The sequence below is a fragment of the Hyperolius riggenbachi genome, chromosome 7, assembly GCF_040937935.1.
Source record: "Hyperolius riggenbachi isolate aHypRig1 chromosome 7, aHypRig1.pri, whole genome shotgun sequence".
Classification (NCBI taxonomy): Eukaryota; Metazoa; Chordata; class Amphibia; order Anura; family Hyperoliidae; genus Hyperolius; species Hyperolius riggenbachi.
In genome coordinates this window covers 244,896,208-244,920,145 of record NC_090652.1, presented here as the reverse complement: position 1 = coordinate 244,920,145, position 23,938 = coordinate 244,896,208, and the positions used below count along the sequence as shown (strand labels likewise).

The window sequence follows — 23,938 nt, the reverse complement described above, 5'->3', positions numbered from 1 at the left end:
ATAGAAAAACGCTGAAAATATTTTGGAGTCTAATAAAACCGTTTCTAACACACCTTTGGATTTCAGCCTGGCCACATGGCAAGCAATTCTATTTCTGAGAATGGACGTCTGCTTTTCGGTAAAAACAAACAAACAAAACAAAAAAAACACATAGGGCTGGTGCACACCAGAGCGGTTCTTGAGCGGTTTTTAAATCGCTTGCAGGGGGGAAACCGCTTGGCTAATGAAAGTGAATGGGATGGTGCACACCAGAGTGGTTCGTTTTTTCCACAAACGCAAACTCGGGGGCTGCAGCATTTTTTAGATTTCCGAAGGCGTTTCTTCCTCAATGTTAAAGTATAAGAAAGTGTAAAACCGCTCTGAAACATGCTAGATCAGAGCGGTTTTCCAGGCGTTTTTGTTACAGTAGCTGTTTAGTAACAGCTTTTACCGTATTTGTAATCTGCTACAAAAACGCTCCAAAAAAAGCTAGGCATGTTTAGAAAAGTCTCTAAACATGCCTAGAATTGCTCTGAAAACTGCTTCAAAAACCTCTAGCATTTTGCAGATCTGCTAGAGGTTTTTGGTGTGCACTGGCCCATAGTCAGGTTTATGCGTTGACTTTGTATCTTAATGGTAACAATTAACCTTGGGACAGAAAGTCAGTGTTCTCCCCAGGCTCTTTTAGCCGGGTGCTCCACCCGGCTAGTTTTGGTGAGCACCCGGCTGTCATCGGCTCACCTTCTCCTATGCTGTAAGCAGAATTGTGCAGAAAGGCACCGGCCCTGCATTCTCGCATATTGTCCCACCCGGCTACTTTTTTATGCCACCCTGCTACATTTTCATGCCACCCATCTGGAAAAAAATTCTGGGGAGGAAACTGAGAAAGTGATAGAAAATTTTACAAAGAAAGGAATAAGATGTTACTAATGATGCAGCATTTCTCCACTCTGTCAATAGATGAAACTAAGATACAGGGCAGTGTGTATGCCAAGCTGCAGTGAATTAAAATGCACTACTGGTTACAAGTTTAATACCGAAGAGCCACAGTTAACCGGAACTCAACTAACCAGCAGTCTCAACCAACCAGCACAAATCGCTGGCAATACTCCTATAGAGTGGGGTACAGTACTGTATTTGCAAGGCCTATTTTTAACATTCTCAAGCAACCAGAAAGTACACTTATCAGATAACAGAGAGTCTACAGTAACATCTCAATTTTTCTTGAATTTCTAATGGTTAGTTGCCTCAATGTAATGTAAATTTAAAATGTAGAACCGATAAACAATTTCTTATAAAATTAACATTGGGGAGGTGAGTAATAGGGAATGCCTGGCTACCTATCCAAGGGGCACCCATGCCTGGCTACCTATCCAAGGGGCACCCATGCCTGGCTACCTATCCAAGGGGCACCCATGCCTGGCTACCTATCCAAGGGGCACCCATGCCTGGCTACCTATCCAAGGGGCACCCATGCCTGGCTACCTATCCAAGGGGCACCCATGCCTGGCTACCTATCCAAGGGGCACCCATGCCTGGCTACCTATACAGCAGGGCACCCATGCCTGGCTATCTATACTGGGGGCACCTATGCTGTGGGGGGCTACATCTGGCTACCTGGCCTGCCTTTCCAATTCCTGTTTTTGGAGGGGAGGGAGGAGTGGGTGTCGAGGTCCCCCCCCCCTCCCCCCCCCAAAAAAAAAGTGTTTTGCAATAAACGGGAGAACTAGCCCATACATTTTCTGGTTTTTATGTAAAGTAGAACGGGTAATGGGTAAAAACTGATTCTTTTTTTTAACTTTTTTTTCTTTTTTGCTTTAAAAGCTTAAAACATTAAAATCGTTCTCAGGGGAAAAAAAACTTCCCAAAGAGACTAGTTTTGTTCTGAAAAAATAAAATAAAAAATAAAACATACATATACATGTTTATACATATACTCTGTGTGAGCGTGTGTGTGTATATGTATATCTCTATCTATCTATCTATCTATCTATCTATCTATCTATCTATCTATCTATCTATCTATCTATCTATCTATCTATCTATCTATCTATCTATATATATATATATATATATATATATATATATATATATATATATATACACACAATCTCTCTCATATGTCAGAGCTACTCTGGTCCTGGTTGTTTTATATGACTGGAGTGGTTAAAGTTCCTCTTTAAGGTGGAACTCTACAGTGTGACGTAGCATACAATTAAAAAAAAAAAAAGTTATTCTACTATTGCCCAGAGTTGTCATATTTGCATTTGTGCCACAGTAACGTAAGCTGTATACAAAAAAATTAAAAAAATCATATCCCCTTCCTCTTCCCCCCTCAATACAGCATTGCTAGGAGAAGTTGTTTTAAGCTACATACACACGGGGGACAATTGTCCCCCGTTGCATGCGGGTACGCGAACAGGGAGCGACAGCTGTCCACACGTCTCGCCAGAAAGGCAGAGACGCGGCGGAAGCTGTTTGTGAATGGAGCATCCCCCGGCCGGATGCTCCATTCACTCGCATAAGTCTCCTGTCGCTAGCCCGCGTACTCACGCGGGACTAGCGACAGTTACGGCGAAGTTGCGGCGACAGCTGTAGCCGGCGATTGAACATGTCAATCGCCTGGCGACAGATCCGACGGGCGACGGTTTGGGGCGCGCGTCATACACACGGGCGACCTGTCGCCGCAACACGCGCGTGCCACGTGGTTGCAGCAACGGCCGTACCCCGTGTGTATGGGCCTTTAAAGCTGGTAGTTTTTCTGCAGACCTAAATGCTTTCTGCTGACCTCCCATTAGCTCTTGTGTTGCATCACCTGAGAACAGAATGTAGCAGAGGTTTATGTCAGTCGGCCAATATAGTACAGATGCTTTGCAGATTTGTTTTTCTAGCAGAAGTGCTCTGCTGAGGCAGTGTTCATCAGGCATCAAATATACATTGGATATGGTTGATCATGGAGCAGAAAAATGAGCTGAAAATGCTCCTTCTCAAGCTGGATAGTTTAAGTAAACAGTGTCTGTGGGAGAGGGTAATATAATATTTTGGCAGAATCGTTATTTTTCTACAGAGCTTTAATAAATCTTGCAGAGGCCGTCCTCTCATGTCTCCTGTATGCGCTAAGCTCTCTTATGTCTTGGGGCATCCTTTTAGTAAACAGGTTAATAGATGTAATTTGGAGACGTTTATCCCTCTGTTCTTGTGCCTAGAACAAATGTTTACACTCCTAGGGTTGAGCAATTATTTTCATTTACTGCAAAACATCCTTGCAAATAGTTTTGTATGGAACCTTTCATAATTTTGCTTTGTTGTATTTGGTTACCGCAGTATTTGCAGTGTGTGTAACACATAGTGTGTAAAACACAAACCTCCAGGATAGTGTTGTGTTGTAAGGACCGTGTTAGCAGATTGCTTGACTCATTTCATTGTCTTATGTTTTGCTGCAAGTGTAAGCTTTGCGTACTTGGATTTTTCTTTTAATTTGCAATTTGTACAAATTGCAGTTGCACTGCATTAAGCATTTTTTTTTTTTAATGATTGCATTTGAAGGTACTATTACATTATTTCAGAATTGTGCGGAAAATCCATTTGTAATCTATATTGGCAGCTGTACTGAATAATGTGAGTAGAAAGGGTTGAACATGGAAGGGACTGCTCATTTCCCATTAGCAGCTTCAATAGAGTTCTCTCGCTTGAGATAAGTGGACTGCTTTGACCTCAGGTAGATCTGGTTGTGCTGTAAAATCTTGGAATGCTTTGATCTCTCTCTCTAGCAGAAAATATAGAAACTGAAGGCAGAAGTCCTCTGTTATTGTCTCATGCTGCCCCCTAGTAACAAGTGGTTATAAATACACATTACAGCAGTACTAATTAGAAGCAAGAAAATGTAACAAATTGAGAAATAAAAAAAAGTGGTAAACTAAATTAGCCTGAAGCACTTGCAGGCCTCTAAGTAAATTGTCTGCTAAAGAATGAATAAGGGTAACACATGAAAGGGGCTGCTCATGAAATAAGGGTTGCATATAGAGGGGTTAGCTAGTGGTGTGGGTACTGTACATAAAAGGAAGTGCCTTGGGATCCGGAAATTACATGGAATGAGAAGCATCATTTTAAGGCCTCGTTCAGTGTCCATTGCGTTGTGGTTCTCTGTGACAGCAGAAACACAATGGATTGGGACAGCATTGCGGCATTCTATACTTGCATCACTTCGGGTACAGTGAAGCATACAGTTAATGCAAAATATGCTTCACTTTTAGTGTTACCGCATGTGTTTAGTGATAAGGCAATACCGCAACGATTTTGCCGCACTGTGAATGTTGCATAGGTTGTGCATTGCAGTACGGTAAGCTGCATTATAAAGCAGCTGTTGCACCCCAACACATCACTGTGAACATGGCCCGATCCTCATCAGTGATCTGTCCAATGGGCATGAATTTTACAGTTGTAATTTAAAACTGAATTTTCAGTTGTATATTGTAATGATCCGCTCAGCTGGCTGCTCAGGCAGACAGCTGTTTGACCATTCCTTATGTCTGAGGGATGCAGGTCTCTGGAAAAGAGACCTGGCTTCATATTGCAACTTTCAGAGTTGCTTTGCTGAGGGATTTGCATACATGCAAATTGCCCAGCTGTCTCCTTTGAGGGCTGGCAGTATAAAAGCCTTCTTCTCCCACAATCCTTTGCAGGTCATAATGGTTTAACACACTCCTTGAGTGTCAGCCTTTCCTGTTGGATTGTTAAAGTTATCTTAGAGTATTCTGGGGGCTGTATTAGACACCCTTCTAGTTCAGTCAGGTTGTATATTTGTATTGCCTGTTCTGTCTTTCTGGGGGTGCTAACCAGAGCAGCGGTAGCTACTGGTAGTCCTTCTGTTCGTCTGTTTGGATCGCACTAGCCTCTAGCGGTAGCGGCTGTGGATCCTTCTGATCTGTATTCTTGGAGGGTAAGCTGGAGCAGCGGTTGCTACTGGCTACCTCATCTTGCTGTACCTGGATCGCACTCGCTCTGGCGGAAAGAGCAGTGGATCCTGCTAAGCTCTGTTGCTGTACTTGGATCGCACTCGCTCTGGCGGAAAGAGCAGTGGATCCTGCTGACTCTGTTTCTATACTTGGATCACACTCGCTCTGGCGGAAAGAGCAGTGGATCCTGCTAAGCTCTGTTGCTTTACTTGGATCGCACTCGCTCTGGCGGAAAGAGCAGTGGATCCTGCTAACTCTGTTTCCCTACTTGGCTCACACTTGCTCTGGCGGAAGAGCAGTGGCTCTTTCCTGTCCTGTCCCTGAAGCCGGATCGCACTCGCTCTGGCGGAGAGAGCAATGGATCTTTCCTGTCCTATCCCTGAACCCGGATCGCACTCGCTCTGGCGGAAAAGCGATGGATCGTATCTCTCATATTCCTGTTGTCCGTCTCTGTGGTCTGATACGAACGCTTGCGGTAGGCTCGGTGAGGTAACCGTTAATCATGCGCTCGCGTTCTCTGTTTCGTGTTTGCGTGTCGGTGGTTAGTTAGGGTGGCGTGCTTGTCTCTGTTGCGCTTAAGGTGCGGAGATCACGCTGTTAACGTGTTCGCTGTTGCGAATGAGTGCGGTGATCGCGTTTAGTTAGCGTTTGTTATTTTCCTTATCATTCTCATTGTATGAATTACTGTGCCTTTGCTCTGCTCCTGGATTTACCTCTGCTTAGTCTTGTGTCACCTCTGGCAATCGCCTCTCTCGCGATTGCGTTCCTACTCTGTTTCTACTGTTGTGTGTGCACCGTCGCGGGTTGGCGACTAGATTGGTGCACACACATACATTGTCCCTGTGCTCATTCTCATTCGCAATCGCATCTCTTGCGATTGCTCTCTCATTCGATTTCCTCTGTTGTGTGTTCACCGTCGCAGGTTGGCGACAAGATTGGTGGACATACATACATCCCTTTTCTGTGCTTATTCAGTCTTGTCGCTATTAGCAATCGCTATCTCTTGCGATTGCTTTCCCACCTGATCTTCACGGTTGTGTGTTCATCGTCGCGGGTTGGCGACTAGATTAGTGAACACACATTCACCCTGTCGCTGTGCTCTCTCTCTTCAAGGGCTATCTTGCCCTGCTTGGTTGCAGTTCGGACAATTCCCATCTGGCATCTGTGGCAGTACAGAGGCTTGCTCCTCTGCACTCCACAGCTCCACCTGCCGGTGGGAATTTCCCTCTACTGGTGCTTTGCACCAAAGCTGGATTCTCTCCTTTCATACGCTTGTAGAGGATTTCCGCCGTGTCGGCGCACGCCTTGTGTGCTGATCACAGAGATAATTCCACAATTGTTACATATATATTTGCATACATAATTACAGCATACCCAAACGTGCGACATGATGAGATGGATACATTTAATACTAAGTTTAAAGCAAGCCGGAGGTGGGCACAAAAAAATAAAATAAAAAGTAGGCTACCTGATCCGCAGGGCTAAACGGATCAGGTAGCTGCAAAAACGCCGCTCCCCGCTGCTCCTGTGGGCTGCAATGGCCCACTTTCACTTGCGTGACCCATGGGTCGTGACGCTGCATTAAGAGACTGTGTTGTCTTTCATAGCATGCAGGGAGGTGGGGGAGCAGCAGGAGGCGCGGCCAGGGGGAGAGAGCTGCCCAATTGCAGCTAAGGAAACCCTGTAGGAACGCCCCTGGCAGGCGTTTTGAACAGGGAATTCCTCTCCCCTCTGTTTATCTCCGAGTTAGCAACAAATCTTGTCATTATACTCGGGGCACTATAGCGCAGCAGTGGGGGGGGGGGCATAGAGCGCTGTTGGGGTGACACAGAGCCATGTCATTAGGCTCTTTGTCCCATGAACCCCCCCCCCCGAAGATCCATCTCTGGGCTTGTCAGGAACCGGCCCGCGGCACGCCTGCGTATACGGTTCCCGACTGCGGGTTTGACCAGATTAAGCGGGGAACAGCCTTATTTAAGCTACAAACAAGGCTGGAACCCCTCAAACACTTCCCACTGCCACCACTAGTGTTGCTAGACACGTCCCCTCAGCTGTCGAGGGCTAAACACGCAATCTGCGTTTTCGTATTTGGGTCAGCTTTGCGCTTAGGCCGAATACGAGAACACCACGCACCCACACACACAGTACAGTTGTACAGTACCACAGCACAATCAGACAATGATTTGTAATGCAAGTTACACTGTCGTGCAGCAAAACCACTAACAGTCGTTCCGAACGATACTGTTAGACTTCCCACTCGGCTGTCGAGCGCAGAAGTGCCCCATACACACAATGCAATTACAATTTCATATGGTAGTGTTGCTCAAACATACAATTAGGAACGGATTTATACACAGCTACACTGCAGTCTCCTCTAGGCTATGAGTGTTAGTTTAGTACGGCAGAAGTCAAGCTTATTAAATAATAATTTAATATTCCAGAAAAACATGGAACAATGCAGAACAGAGTATATACAAAAGATTACAAAAAACAAAGTAAAAAAGTTACAAAATTAGGAGTTACAAAGATACACACACGGATATTTGCGTAAAAATAAACGGGGGAAAAAAGAACGTTACCAGCTTAGAACGTTGTTTGACGGGAGGACGCCGTTTCGACCAGGCAATCATCTCTAGCTAAAGCGCTACCTCCAAGAGAAGATGCTTACTAGGTATCTGCCTCTGCTTTTTATATTCTGAAATGTCCCCTGGGGCATTTAATGTCCAGCCCCCAGGAACTAATGCAGTTTCCCCGTTTGTGACATCACCAAACGCTTGTCCTAATCTTTCCTGTGATATGCAAGCTTCAAAGGGTTCCTGTCTTAGCTTCTTGAAGGTTTCAGAATTCAATAGGTAAGATTGTATCCTACCAGACATCAAAAGGCTTCCTCCACATTATTTCCTTGGTTAAAGTGTATTTTAGCACATACATGAAAAGATTGCATCCTGGTTACAGGTAGCAGTTTGCCTGTAATTGCCTGTAGGCAGACGCAGACAATCACACCTGGGGCAGCAGATCAAAGTGACTGCTAGTGGCCTAATGAGCCGCTTCCTTGCCTATTGAAGGTGACTGGTAACGAGGTTCTCTTTTGTCTGTCTATTGACACCCACACACAATCACATTAACAGTCCATGAAGCTAGCTGCCAATATCTTCAAGCCATACTGGCTGACATCCACCTCTGAAAGATATACAGCAGACATAAAAATGATAGAATATGTTTCTGTATTCCCTAATATCATCAGCACCTCAATATATCTCCACAGGGCTCTATATACAATTGCTGCTACACATCCAATTATCTCATGTTTATTTTCAGTTCAGTTTTACTATACATGGTTAGATTAAGCCCCACACACACGATCAACAGAGGTATTTTATGCAGCATAATTATCAAACAACTTTTGTTGTGAAACAAGTTGAAACAAACAAACAAAAAAAGTTGTTTCCTATTGTTCAAACAACTGATAAGACTGATAAGACGTCACTCGAACAGTTGGATTGATGTCATATCAGTCTTATTAGTTGTTTGAACAATAGCAAACTGCTTTTTCTGTTTGTTTCAACTTGTTTCACAACAAAAGTTGTTTTATAATTGGGTTGCATAAGACCTCTGTTGAGAGTGTGTGTGGGGCTTAACCACTTGAGGACCCACCCTTTACCCCCCCTTAAGGACCAGCATTGTATTATGTGATCTGTGCTGGGTGGGCTCTACAGCCCCCAGCACAGATCAGGGTGCAGGCAGAGAGATCAGATCACCCTCCTTTTTTCCCCACTAGGGGGATGATGTGCTGGGGGGGTCCGATCTCTCCTGCCTGCGTGTGGCTGGCGGGGGGGGGGGGGCACCTCAAAGCCCCCCTCCGCGGCGACATTCACCCCCCCTCCCTCTCCTACCTGTCCCCCCGGTGATCGGGGCTGCACAGGACGCTATCCGTCCTGTGCAGCCTGTGACAGGACGTCCCCTGTCACATGGCGGCGATCCCCGGCCGCTGATTGGCCGGGGATCGCCGATCTGCCTTACGGCGCTGCTGCGCAGCAGCGCCGTACAATGTAAACAAAGCGGATTATTTCCGCTTGTGTTTACATTTAGCCTGCGATGGCGGCCCGCAGGCTATTCACGGAGCCCCCCGCCGTGATTTGACAGGAAGCAGCCGCTCGCGCGAGCGGCTGCTTCCTGATTAATCAGCCTGCAGCTGGCGACGCAGTACTGCGTCGCTGGTCCTGCAGCTGCCACTTTGCCGACGCACGGTATAAGCGTGCGGTCGGCTAGTGGTTAAGATAATTTTTTTCCCTTATTTGTTAAAACAAATAATCCACCAGGTAAACCATTTTGGCAAATGTTCAGTAAAATGAATTTTTTATTTTTTTTGATTGCTAAAAGAATTCATTATAAGCTGATTCAGAGACCATATCATTTTGTTTTTGGATGTATTGGTTTCTGGGATGCACAGTTATATAATTACTGATCCTTAGGCCTTGTCTTGCAATGAGGAATCAAGAACTGATCTGTGGACATAGCGAAGTGAAAGTAAAAAAGATCAGTTTTCTGCAAGATGACCGCCCAGCACAACCCAGGCTCTAAAATCAGTGTGAGCTGTATTTATTGCCTGGTAGCTGGTTTCACTCCACCTTCTGACTGTTTCCTAGTGCTAGAAGTAGTGGTGTTGCTACAGCAGGCCACATCACTTTTATGGGGTTCATCATACACTTGGGGTGCCCTGTACTATTCTGTTTGATATTAACTTTTTCATCACAGAGCCGATATCTGGCATATGTTTACTACATAAGTGTATGCAGCTCAGGCTACTTTCTAAAAGAGAAACTGTAACCAAGGATTGAACTTCATCCCAATCAGTAGCTGATACCCCCTTTCCCACAAGACATCTTTACCTTTCATGACTAGATCATCAGGGTGGTCTGTATGATTGATATTGTGGTGAAACCCCTTCCATAGTGTGATGTCATGACCTAGTTGCTGACAGTTTGCAGTCTGTGAACCTTGTTGCATTGTTGGAAAAAGCTGCTTTTTCCAACTGCCACGCAAGCAGCATCTCCCTCTGTGCATAGAGCTCTCAGTAACAAACATTTCGTACAGATCACCTGACAGGACTAAAGATTGTCACCACCAGAGATCAATTTCAGAATGTAAATCAGAGAGAGAAAAGATGTTACAATGGGAAAACACTAATTATTATTTTCACTACAGTTCCACTTTAATGAAAATCATTATGCTTTTCCTTTTCTTCTTAGACTTGTATAGCAGTGGAACAGGGGTGACATGCAGCTGTCCACAGTTCATATCCGTACAGTTACAAGTTGCTCCCAGTGTTACATAGTTCTTATACGACTATATCTGCAGCTTAGCTTAGGACAGGGGTAGCCAAACTTTTTAGGCCAAGGGCCGTACTGCCGTTCTTGAGAGTTAGGCAGCTGAACTAACAAAATGAAACCGTTTTTTTTCTAAATGTAGTTAGGTACACTAAGCCTGTGACTAATTGCCACTGGAAATATCCCGTATACCGTGTGCATTTAGAACAATGGCAGCTGCTAATCAGTGGCTGTTAATGCTGCTCATGCGGCAGTGCAGTAGCGGCCTGCAGGCCACATGGAATTAACAACTATAGAGAGCGTTCACAGGTCAACAGTAGACAATAAAACTGTGCACAGCACTGGGCCACTTATCATTAGAGTGCAGCTTACCAAATATACGGAAAGTATAGAGAGCTTTTGCGGGCCACCAGAAATTACTTGATGGGCTGCATTTGACCCCCTGGGCCGGACTGTGGACATGCCTGGCTGAAGATATGTAGTTGCATCGAGTCTCCACTCTACGCTTCTCCTGTTGCCATACTCTTGCATTACAATAAAAGACATTTCAGTGCTGAGAACAATTTTAAGATGGCATTGGATGAACCAGGGATCCCTAGAATTATATGGGTATTGGGCCAACTGCTCCTTGCCTCAAGGATAACTGCTTGCTTTTAAAACCGCTGAGTGTTCATTACATTATGTGCACAATAAAACAGGGCTTCTTGTTCCATCATTTTTCCATTTCTCCTTTTTCACAAGGCTTGTAATGTTTGAAAAAAAAAAATGACACTTAACCATCTACCCCCCCCCCCCCCTTTCCCCCAAACAATAAGTGACTTTACAAGAGTAAAACCTAACTTACCTTTCCAACATCCATCAATTCTATGTGGATGGTAAGCAGCACTTTTGTCATACTGTTATCTTTTCAGTTTTGTTTAACTCCTCTTTCATATTGTCCAACTCAGATGGTTGTGCAGGTTATGTTGCTTTCCTTTGTGCTGCTAATCTGATTCACTACAGTAAATGGGTGAATTCTGCCAAAAATCCATGCAACATTGTGTTATTGCAACGCAAAAGTGTGAATGTTTTCTCCTAGGTGGTCATTTTTCATATTCTGTAACAAAAAAAGCCCCTTGGGGGGCACTTACCTCGGGAGGGGTGCCTCTAGATCCTAATGAAACTTACCCGTCCTCTTCACTCTCCTGGATCCAGCCCTGACAGCCCCCGAAAATACAGCAAAAAAAGCCTGTCGGCTGTGGCGCAGGAGCAGCAGCAATATTTGACTATTTGACTTCAGCGCAGGCGCAGTAGCGGCTTTCCAATGGGCTCTGGTGGAAATAGTCGAGCCCAATAGGGTCCACTCTGCTGCACAGGTACAAGTCGCCTGCGCAGTAGAGTGGACCCGATGGGGCTTGGCTATTCATTCCTGAGCCCATTGGAAAGCCGCTGCGCTGGACCCTGAAAGGTAAATATTTACATTGCCGCTGTTCGGGGGCTGCCAGCCCTGGATCTCAGAGGGCGAAGAGGACGGGGTTAGCCTCATTAGGACCCAGAGGCTTCCCCCTCCTGACATAAATGCCTTATTTTTCGGACTGTAAGACACACTTGGGTTAAGAGGGCAAAAATCAGGAGAAAAAAAACTAAACTAGGTGCAGATATAATGCAGGGGTGTCTTGTGGACCTTTTACCTCCAAAAAAACTCAACCCGTCCCTACCCCCTCCCCCCAGCCCGAGGCTTTTTAGTTTTGTTTTACAGATTCTCTTACAATATTTTTTTTTCCATTCATCCTCCTCCAGTGTATGATGGGAGGGGGGAATGTCTGGGCTGTCGCTCACTTTTCCCTACATGTAGAAGTCCCTGACGGAGGGGTCCTGTCCAGACAGCCTGACTGGAGGCTGTCATTCTGCAGTTTGACCAGGCCATAAGAGCCTGCCCTTATGGCTACTAAAAATGAAAAAGTAGTTATCATTATTTTAACAGGCGTGAGTGATGATGGCCCAAATGAGTCAATTTGCTTGCTGCTTGTGTCGTCACATGGCAGGACAGGGCAATATCTGATACAAGGGCATAGTTGTTCCCTTACATTTGAATGAAGGAGTTCTGTGGTGTGGCAAGAGCGTGTCCATATTTTGAGATAAGTGTGCTGCGCTGGCCTGTGGTGTAATAAAAATATGAAAGATTATCATCCAACAAGCAGCAGACACCACGATGTTAGAAAATACCTGACGTTTTTAGAATTTTTGCTGATGCTGTTTTATGGGCAGCTTGACAGATAAGCCACATTCCTCAAGCTTACAGGTTCATGTTGGCCTCAAGTGTTGGTAAGTGAAGACCGGAGAAATGTCAAAAGCAACTAGTTTCCAGATTACCATTCTATCTAGTATACCATGATATATACACTCATTGAGCACTTTATTGAAGACACCTGCTCTTTCTGCTTATTCATGTCATTCCTGTGGTAGCCATACAGTAAATAAACTCAAGCAGATACGGGTCAGGAAGTTCAGTGAATGTTTTAAATTTAATGCTGGCATAATGAAAAAAGTTAACTAAATTATTTTGTTCTTGGCATGATTGGTAGTATGAACCTGAGTGGGTTTAAGCATTTCTGTAACTGCTCATCCACTGGGATTCTCACTGCAGCTCTAACTATGTAATTCCAGAGAAACTGCTGGGTATACAGATAGACAGAGCCACAGAAATGCTTCTGTACACTGAGGAAATGTTTTCAAGCGATTGGTAGCATGGCGAAGTTTACTCGATATTTCTACAGCTAAGAAATAAACATTAGTATATCGTAGCACAGATATGAGTCTCCTATTTTTTTCAAGTACAGGAAGAGTTCAGTTATCTATGCAAAAGAGCTTCTCTGAGCTCTCCGACTAATTTAGTTAGACCAGTGCTCTTTTCTGAAGCACTTATCTCAACTTGTCTCTTACTGTTTCTTGTTTAAGGTTTTACTGCAGAACTTATGACCCTTTGGACTTTCCTGCTCTGTTTCATAGTTTAAAATACTGAGTATAGTTTGTAAACTGCAAATATTAGAGAATGATGCAAAGTTACAAAAAAAAGCTATATAACTAAAAATAAAAATGAGACATTTTTCTTTGCTACTAATGTTTTATGAACAACCCGTACAGTTCATTATATCATAAGTTGTTTTTGGCTTAAGTGTCACTTTAAATATCATTATAAAATGTGGTATTCCCAATCAATATTTGATCAGAATATCAGCTGGATGTTGATTGGTAGTGATGCTGGAATGAATGTGTCGCGGGATGTAGCAGTTCAAGTGACCTTTTTATTTGCTTTGTACTCTACTGGGCAGTACGAAGCTAGTGATGTCAGTGGCATGATTGATATTACACAAGAATTCTGCGGAAAGCTATCACATATTGTATAATGTGTAACTAGCTTAAATGCTATGAATTGATGTGTATTTTGGCCAAGTTACTGGCATGTTTATTAGTACAGCATTTAGTACATGGCCCAATTTTTTACTGAAATATGCTTTTCTTCTAGGTATAAGCTGAGTGGTATGGTGTTACCAGCTCTGCGGGAATGGATGGAGAAGACATTTGGTGCTAGTTTGGATCACAAAACTACCTCCAGAGTAAGTACATACAGGGCGTAATATGTTTTCACTTATACTCTCTTATGTTTAAGGTACTGCATCTTTAAGTGTAACTGTCCGGTATAAAATCAAAAATCAATTCTTTATTTTTATCTGGTAAACAAGTAATAAGGATGCTAACCAGGCAATAGAAAATTAAAAAATCACTCTTACTTTTCTTGTTTATAAAAGAATCATTCCACAGTTTTCCTGGCTCTTATTTGGGACAGTTGCCGCACAAAGGAAGTTGCAGGGCATGCTGGGTTTTCTTTTTTCCTTCCTTACTTTCCCCTCAGACATAACTAATGCAGCCTTATTGGCTGAAGCCTCTTTCCCCCTCGTTTTCCCTTCCCAGACCTCTGTTCCTCTCTGATTGGCTGAGAAAATCTCTCTCCCCAGCAGCTTCTGAAATCCATCCATACAAATAAACCAGCTCTGCAGAGTCACACAATGACGATGACAATGTAATTTCTACTGCAGAGCTGGGTGGGAGTGTCTGAAGACTGGGAGGAGGGTGGGCAAGGCATACACAATGACGATGACAATGTAATTGCTACTGCAGAGCTGGGTGGGAGTGTCTTTAGACACTAAAGTAAAATCGCTAAAAACATATGTATTGCACTGTGCACATTTTGAAAGTAGAGCAAGTATTTACTGAAAGGGAACCTAAACGGAGAGGGATATGGATGTTTCCTTTTAAACAATACCAGTTGCCTGGCAGCCCTGCCGATTTTCTTTGGCTGCAGTGGTGATTGAATCACAGACCCGAAACAAGCATGCAGCTAATCCATACTGACTTCAGTCAGAGCACCTGATCTGTATGCTTGTTCAGGGGCTGTGGCTGAAAATATCAGAGACACAGGATCAGCAGTAGAGTCAGGCAACTGGTATTATTTAAAAGGAAAAATCCACATACTTCTCAGTTTAGGTTCCCTTTAAATATGTTTTTTTTTCTTAGATCGTATGACTGACAGCGCCTCTTTAACCTCACAATATTTGGTCTCAGTCTTCTTGATGATGCATGTTCTTTAGAGTTTTATTCAACCACCCTCTGTAAGTAAAGATTAGGAATGCTTAAAGGGACACTTAAGCCAGGAAAAAAAAGTGTTTCACTCACCTGGGGCTTCTACCAGCCCCCTGCAGCAGTCCTGAGCCCTCGCAGCCACTCACTAATCCTCTGGTCCCCCGCTGCCAGCTAGTTTTGTTTTTGCCGTCAGGACTGGTCCTTCCCAATCAGTAATTTCAGTCTGTTTGGCCAGAAATCGATCGAAATTGCAGTAGGGCGGCATGTTGAGGCATCAACCATGGCAGAATCTGTTGGCGGATATCCCATTTTGTGCACCTTTAGTTTCAAAGTATTTTATTGAAAATTTCAATAGAAAACTTACAGCTTTTTAGAAATTCCCTTAACAAAGGGTGTCATACAGTTTGTCATCATAACATATAAACATATAAACAACACAAACTATACATGCAGGTCAGTATATTACTTGTTAATGCAGGACAGTCGCCGAGGCGGGCATAGCCCCTAAAAGGCGAGGGCACAGGACCGTAGTCCCAGAGACTCGGAAGCCGAGAGCCATGGTTGCCAGGTGCGTGTAAAAGATAGCGTCGTATCGTTTACTATTGCTAATAGTCTTTCAGAGATGAGTATGTCCATGATGATGGCGTCCGTCATGTCCAGTGAAAGGTTAGGTTTTAACCATTGACGTGCTATATGGAGACGAGCCGCCTTTGCCACATGCTGAGCTAGTCTATGTTGTGGATATTTCCATCTCTGAGGTTGGTGTCCTAATAATAATTGAAGGGGGTCAGGAGGGAGGGGTATCTCGAGGGCTGTGCTTATGGCCGAGGCCACCTGGGCCCAGTATGTCTTAGCTATCGGGCAGAACCACCAAATATGTGCAAGATCACCTACTTGTCCACACCCTCTAAAACATAAATGAGAATTGTCTTTGGATATAATATGCAATTTCTGGGGGGGTATGTAAGTGCGATGTAAAATTTTATAGTTAGTCTCAATATGAGAGAAATAGTTACTGCCTTTGGCTAAAGTCAGGCAGCACTTAGCCCATTGCTTCATGTCAAGTTGGTGCCCCAAGTCCTCCTCCCAAGCTATCATCGACGGGAGTTTGTTTAGCTCCAAAGGTTGGGATATGATAGAGTATAAATATGATATAAGTCCGCCCTCCAGCGGCCTCCGGCTACACCAGTGCTCATAAGTAGTATGCCTTGTGTGGATAAGGTTCGCTTGTGTGAGGGCTTTCAGGTAGTGATATATCTGAACAGCTCTATAGTTCTCTGTGGGAGGGTATTTAATATGTGAACAGAATGTGGGCCAATTCGGGAGTTTATCATTAATGAGAAAGTTTGTCAATGAAAGGAGATTATGAGACGCCCACCAGTGGAAGGGGCGTGGGTCCAGTCCAGGAGGGAAGTCAGGATTGCCAAGTATTGGCATTAGGACAGGTATGGTGGATTGTAATTTTTTGCTAAATCTCAATCTTTGCCAGATGGAAAGTGAGTGGGCTGATAAGGGTGATTGTCTTTTATATTTTGCCGGGGAGAGGTGCGGAGACCACTGGAGGGCCGCCAAACTAATTGGTGACAGTGGATCATCTTCTATTTCAGCCCAGAGTGGTCTATTAGAGGTAGCATGGACTTGTGCCATCTGGGCTATTTGAGCCGCTCTGTAGTAGCTAAAGAGGTCAGGGACCCCCAGTCCCCCCCTGTCCCTATTAAGATGCATGACTGATTGTCTGATTCTACTCTTTTTATTATTCGCAATATATTTGAAGATTGAAGTTTGGAGGTCTTTTAAGGAGGCTTTGGTTATTTGTATCGGAAGTGATCTAAATAAGTAGAGAATCCTTGGCAGTAGATTCATACGTATGGATTGTATGCGTCCAGACCAGGAAATCGATGGAGAGTTCCACCTCAACAGGTCTCCCTTCATCTCGGACAGGACAGGCTTGTAATTCAATGCAAAAAGATCGGACGGGTCTGTAGAAATTTTTATGCCTAAGTAGGTAATATATTTGGGTTCATTTTGTGCACCTTTAAAGCAGATCCGAGATGAAAAACTAACCATAACCAGTAACTTGTCTATATATCTTATCTAAAGTTTAGATAGTTTACACAGCAAATCTAGCTGCAAACAGCTTCAACAGTTTATGGTTATTTCTTCCTGTGATACGAGAGCGTTCATGTTCTGTTTGTGATCATTACACACAGGCAAGCTGATCTGTATCTCCAGCCCTCAGCCTGTGAAAACTTCACTCCCCTCTCCTCCTCCCTCCACCCCTCTGCCTCTGAAATCTCTGGCTAGTAACCTCCTCCTCCTCCTGCCCAGACTGAGCTCCCATAAGCCCTTGCTACTAAGGATCAAAGTGCCAAGGCTCTCTGGAGAAGCTGTGGGTAAAGCTTGTTTAGTTTATAGGGAATTCGAGTATTGAGGAATGCCCTATAAACTATATTAAAGGAACACAATTATGCAATGAGTAAATGTTTATCTCGGATTCCACAACAAGGGACGTTGGTCTCTCTAGACATTGCTGGATCGCTACACTACGGTGTAGGGCAGCTGTGCACATGCAGGATTCTCTGCTGAGAAAGCGCCCAACAATCTCTTCACCTGAACTTCCTCTAGTGTGTGTATGAGGCATGTCTAGCCTAGTATAACACATTCATACCTTACCTTGTTATGCATTACACAATATCATGCATTCTATTGATGGTTTGTGCTATGCTTCCCTAACTTCTGATGCATTTATATTCCTCAACTAGACTTTGATGAGTTAGCTATTCCTGGGGTGGTACAGGCGTGAGTAAGACCAGGCAATTAGAATAGTATTGATCTGCTCTTGGAATCTTCCTTCACAGTTTAGATTTCCTCTGGTTTTCTGTAAAGAGGACCTGTAGTGCAATATAAAATGTGCAATAGCCCGCAACCACAGCTGTGGTCAGCAGTCTTTTGGAGGGGCTAGCGGCACACTGGGGTCAGCGGCGCTTTTCCGAGGGACCAGATAGACTGCTAGGGGCTAGAAGAAGTCCCGGGTAAGTAAATCTTATCTTTAATAGTTTGGTGGGGTGTCCTTTCACTGGCCATGATAGTACGAGTATTGCTAATAGTTATGATTAATTAAACAAAATCACTTTTTTTTTTTTTTTACTATATTCATTTACTGTACTTAATTGTGTTACTGAGTTGATCATTTTGTCAAGCAATCACTCTGGTCTGTGGGCACTCTTATTGTACCAAGATTAATAGGGCGAGGCAAGTAAGAATGTTTATAAAGATGAATGTGGAGAGCTTTCTCTCTTGCTGACATTTTCCATCACAGTTTATATCAGTAAATTCTCATTTCTCAACCGTGGTGATCCATGAGAAAAGCCGCAAAACTAAGCTGATACGTCTTGCTTGACAAATATCTGTTTAGTTCATTAGGTGTTAAGAAGTGACAGGTCACTTTAATGTCTTACTGTACTTTCTAATTTGAAAAAGCAAATTGTGCCCTGACTCCTAATCGCCATGATTTTTTTTTATTAGGCATCTTTAAATGTAAATGATGTTCCACCAGCTATTGCGAATGAAGGATTTATCCAGGACATTAAAGCCATCGGTATTCCAATTTCACAAGATACTGAGGACCGGGTTTTCCGAGGTCACGGTAAGACATTTTCCTGTTTCTGTGTCATCTGATACCTACAACAATATTACTACCGGTATCTACTAGGATCTGTAGTGCAATATAAAATTTGCAATAGCCCACAACCACAGCTTGTAGTATTACTACTAGGCGGTATCAGGCGGTCTGTTGCGTCGCCGAAAATCGCCGCATCTTGTCGTGGAAGTAGTGATTAGCCCTATGAGGCTATTACGTGGTGCGATGTGGTGTGGCGGGTTCCGGTGCGACAACGCAGTGCATGCAGTGCGTTACCGGCCAACTTGTGCTGTAACCTCAGAAGTAAGGCATACTTTTAATGGATTCCCTGATTTGGTGGCACTGCGGCTATAACACGCACTACAGCAAGTGCAAAAGCAGCCTGAAAGTAAACCTTACATGCCTTTCATTAACATGATGAAGATGTCTGCATAACATATAGTACATTGGTTGCCAGATACCAGTACTAAAGTATATTTTGGTTGGTTATCTGTCTGTGTAGATGGCCTCTATCTTACAGAATCCCTCAATGTCATGAACCATGAGGGCTGGTGGTATTCAGATGGTGGAACCCCACTCTGTCCGGCTCAGCAACTCAGGCAATGCCAGCCTGCATGGAGAAACCTGGTTTCTCTCATGCAGGCTGGTTGAAACAAAAACAATCTATATACTTACCTATGAGGAGGTAAGCCTCTTGATCCTCCTGAGGCATTTTGTATCCTCCTCGCCCTTATTATTGCCACGTGTGGACCCCAAAACTCATCTGACAAGGGCTTGAGGGATACATTATCGTGGCCATGCTCTGTTGTGTATGAGCATGGCCATGCTGTGCCTGCGCTATTTTTGCTACACCTGCGCAGTAAGCCAGAGCCACTTGTCCACAAGCAGCTATGTGCTACTGTGCAGGCACAGGCGTACTCACATGGGTGCAGCACAGCTGTACTGGTGAATGAAGAGGAGCATGATCGTGAACTTCAAGAGTGTCTTGGGCAGTGGCGGTGGTCTCGATGAGAACACAGGATGACCCTGGAAGATCCAGGGTTAAATCGTCAGAATATCACAGTGAAGTGTTTCATTGACACACAATTTTTCCTGTACTCTTATTCTTTCTACAAACACTCAAAAATTCAGCTGGGGGCTGATGTTTACAATCAGGACAAATTAGATTACAGTGTTCTCCCCAGAAATTTTTTCCAGCCGGGTAGCATGAAAAAGTAGCCGGGTGAGGCAAGATGAGAATGCAGGGCTGGTGCTTCTGTGCGCAACTCTGCTTACAGCATAGGAGGAAGTGAGCCGATGACAGCCGGGTGGTCACCAAAACTAGCCAGGTGGAGCACCCGGCTAAAAGAGCCTGGGGAGAACACTGGATTACATTTGTGGAAAGGTTTGTGATTTACATTTTAGAGACGATACCCTTGCGCTATTGAGGCTTATAAAACACTGCAAAGAACAAACCATAAAAAAAGTCCTGATTTGCAGTTCTTGTTTCTGTTTATTTCCCTGTCCAATAACAGTTAGTGAAATTCTCCTTCAAATATATCATCTTTTATTCTTCACACACATTTTATTTTGGTTTTCATTAGGAGTTGCATATACAATCCTATATTGGCTTGGTGGCCAGAACCGTGACCCATGTATTTTATTACTTATTTATTGCGTTTATGAAGCTACAACATATTAAGCAGGGCTGTAAAATAGATAAAGGGTTGACATAATAGGGGATACAGGGAGCACAAGTTAAGAAGCCTTAAACTACAATAAACAAGATCATGCAGTGCAGTGTAACTCAGCTGAGTTGGTGCAGAAGTACTGCCTCTGCCTATGAAGCATGAAGTCATGCCTCACAGCATGATGTCATGCTGGTATCAATAGTTCAAGTCCGTGAGCAAGGGTGCTCAACAATGAATCAGGTGCTCAGCATGATCAAGCTAGGAACACAAGGGGAAGGAGTCTGCCATAGGCTTACAATCTAAAGTGACTTACATGCATTTTGAATAAACCAGCCCTCCATTAGCCTCCCTAACTTTTCTTCTATTATTTGGGCTTCCAGCTAAGGCATACTGTAATACTGGGTCCATGCTTTTATGTTTTAAATTCCTTTTGTTTGGGCCCATAAAGATAATAGTTCTTTCTGAAAAAGATATTTTTTTTGTTAGCAAAGTGGAGTAAAGTTGCCCATATACACATCGATTTTCTCATTCGATTCCTTGTAGATTCAATTAATCTGCTGAGACTCACTAACCCAAAAGGTCACATTGATTTCTTTATTTTTTTTTCAATTTTGACTAAAAATCGATCAAAAGTGTTGATCGGCCAGTATGGGAAATTGACAATGTGGGCGGGGTAAGAGCATTGGCAGATCAATGGCCCATAGCTTTGCACTGCAACGAACAGCGCAACTCTACAGTTCAATCAATTATCAATAGATTCCCTGCTGGAAGATTGATGTGCAATGCGTGGTAGGAATCAATTCTTTTTGAATCGATTATTTTCAGAAAGGAATCGTTCATTTTGGAACATTGGGTAGAAAGCTGTAGGTGTCTGGCCAGTTTTACACTTAAGGGCCCAGTCTTCTCTGAACAAAAATATTCCTATGAGTGAACAGAAAGGGAGTAAAGGAGAAAGCATAAGCATAGTAGTGGCATTGAACTGAACATGTATTAAATTACTTTTTAGTACATCGGGGATACTTGCCTCGGGAGGGGGGAGCCTCCTTTATCCTAATGAGGTTCCCCTCGTGGTCCTCTAGCTTAGGAAGCCCCCGAGCCCTGGGAAAGTAAATATCTACATACAATGCAGTAGAAGCTCTCCCATTGGGCTCTGGCGGAAATAGACCGCAGTAGAGCAAACCTGATTGGGCTTGACTATTTCCACTAAAGCCAGGTGAGGTAAATATTGCAGGCGCAATAACCGACATCCTTTGTTGGCTGTTGTTTTTGGCGGGAACCAGTGCTGGATTCCTGAGGTTTAGGAGGATGGCGGAAGCATCATTAAGATCAAAAGGCTTCCCCCTCCTGAGGTACATATCCCCCAGAGGGTTTTTTTTTATTACAGTGTCTTTATGAATATATGCGTGTGAGTTCTTTCATGCATGCATCTTTTGATTTTTTTAAGGTATTGTTTTGAAGTATTTTGAAAGCAGCACCTCTACTGCACACTATGCATTACACTTTATTAGCAGCCTGCTCTTTTACATGCTAAATGTAACTGCAGAGAAATCCCACATGAACGTGCCTGTATTCTAATATATAGTCCTCTGTTTTGTTGTAGGTCATTGTCTCCATGAAATGTTTGCACTCAGGGAAGGAATGTTTAAAAGAATTCCAGACATCATTGTATGGCCGAGTAAGTTTCAGATGCAGAACTTCTCATTGGGATGTACAAAGTAATGTATAGCATATTGTGTGTTGTGTGAATTTATATTAGATCACTATATTGCTAGCTGTGTGGCTTATGAAATGCCAGCTGTTTGTTTTATCTTAAATGGTCAGTTATTATTATTATTATTATTTAGTACTTCTATAGTGGCGACTTCTTCCACAGCACTTTCTAGAGTATATAGTCATGTCACTGCCCCTCATAAGGGCTCACAATCTAATCACCACCATAGTCATATGCAGGGCCGGATTTAGGCCAAGGCCACCTAGGCCATGGCCAAGGGCACCAAAGCAGCAGGCTAAATTGGAAGGAAGCTTTTGCACTGGAGACGAGCGGAGAAATGAGTGACACTGATGGCTGCTGCGGTGTGGAGGTGAGCTAGCTACCTATACTGAAAGGGGGGGGGTGGAAAAGGAGGCATTAAGGGAGTCATCTGGCTACCTATACTGAAGAGAAAGGGGGGAGGGGTCATCTGGCTACCTATACTGGGGGGGGGGGGGGGTCATCAGGCTACCTATACTGAAGGGGGGCGGCTGGTGACAGTGGCCTTGAGCGGTAAAGAGTACAAATCCGGCCCTGGTCATATGTCCATCATAGTCTAGGGCCAATTTTAGAGGGAAGCCAGGAGGAAAATAAAGTACCTGGAGGAAACCCACACAGGGAAAACATACAAACTCCATAAAGTTAGTGCCTTGGCTGAGATTTGAACCAGCAACAGCTAAAGCAAAGCCAAAGTTTTGGGCTGCTAGAAAATACCCCATACATGTTTCTGACTGTATTTTTAATAAGTTCCCTTAGGACACTTAAGTGAAAAAAAAGTGCCCAGTTGCTTACCTGGTCTTCTTCCAGCCCCCTGAAGTCCTGCACTCGCGTGATTCTGCTCCGGGCCGTTCCTCTGCTGTTTCTCTCCGGTAAGCAGGGCCGCTCAATAAGTTACCTGCCAGTGAGCATGTGCAGCACAGGCCGCGCGCCTCCTCGATAGCAATCCTGTGGCCAGGAGTGTTCCACGTATGCGCAGTAGCAATGTTTGCTTACTGCGCAAGTGCAGAATGCTTCTGTCCACAGGAGTACATTAGAGGAGGTGCGTGGCCTTGCTTGCAGTGTATGGAGGGTGACAAGGTGGGAACCGAACAGCGCAGGGTGATGGTGAGAGACCTGGTATGTAACTGGCCAATTTTTTTTCCAGTTAGTTACCAGTTAGATATCGATTAATATAGAAGAACACCCTAAATATAGAAGATTCGATTGTGAGCCCCAGAACAATCGACCGTTAAGTGACAAGTCAATATACTCTGTACAGTGCTGCGGAAGATGTCAGCGATCTATAAATAATAATAATAATAAACTCCATTATAGTGAGAAGAACCTATACTAATTTCACCCTTTGCTGGTTGGAAGAAATCCGCCCCCCCTTTTCTGTTCAGCAGTGATATAATTGTAAATTTGGGTAAAACAAGTAAGCAGCATGCTTGCTTTAGGTGTACGATTCAGACATTCCTGAACAGAAAGACCTGCAGGACTGCCAGGCAACTGGTCTTGTTTAAAGGGACATAAGTATGGCAGCCTCCATATGTCTCTCACATCGGGATCCTTTTAAGGAAACTGCCCTCTTTAGTGGTTGTTGGTAATGAATGCTTTGATCCGCTCATCACTTTTAATAGACCACCTTGTGTACTAATTTATTGCTGTATTTGGACTGCTGTGAAGCATTTTTACTTCCCCTGTCTGAGGCGAGCGCTGGATAGATAGGCAGTAATAAAAGATCCAGTTATTTCTCTGGAGAGACAGTGTGTTCCTGTGTACAAGGTGCTTTGACTGTCCATGTGAAATGGGCTGTTAGACAGCCATGTTTCTCCAGTGATTAGGCAGCGCCAATTAGGTAGGATTGTGACTCAGGGTGGCAATTAACGGTGTAGCTATTCCAGGCTACACCACAGTAATGGTTAAATATTATGAAACAAGCCATTATCACTATTGCTATTTAATTGCATGACGTTAACTTTGCAAATAGCTTAAGGCCCACTCAGAATAGCCAAATT

General features: G+C 43.9%; 1 protein-coding gene across 1 annotated transcript in view; it reads left to right on the top strand.

Annotated features, from left to right (window-relative positions):
• Window positions 1-23,938, top strand: part of AGPS (alkylglycerone phosphate synthase) — a 308,587-nt gene that overhangs the window by 79,175 nt on the left and 205,474 nt on the right. The window contains exons 3-5 of the mRNA XM_068245442.1: window positions 13,767-13,857; window positions 18,407-18,527; window positions 21,792-21,866. Of these exons, the coding sequence (XP_068101543.1) occupies window positions 13,767-13,857; window positions 18,407-18,527; window positions 21,792-21,866 (287 nt within the window). The remainder of the gene's footprint in view (window positions 1-13,766; window positions 13,858-18,406; window positions 18,528-21,791; window positions 21,867-23,938) is intronic.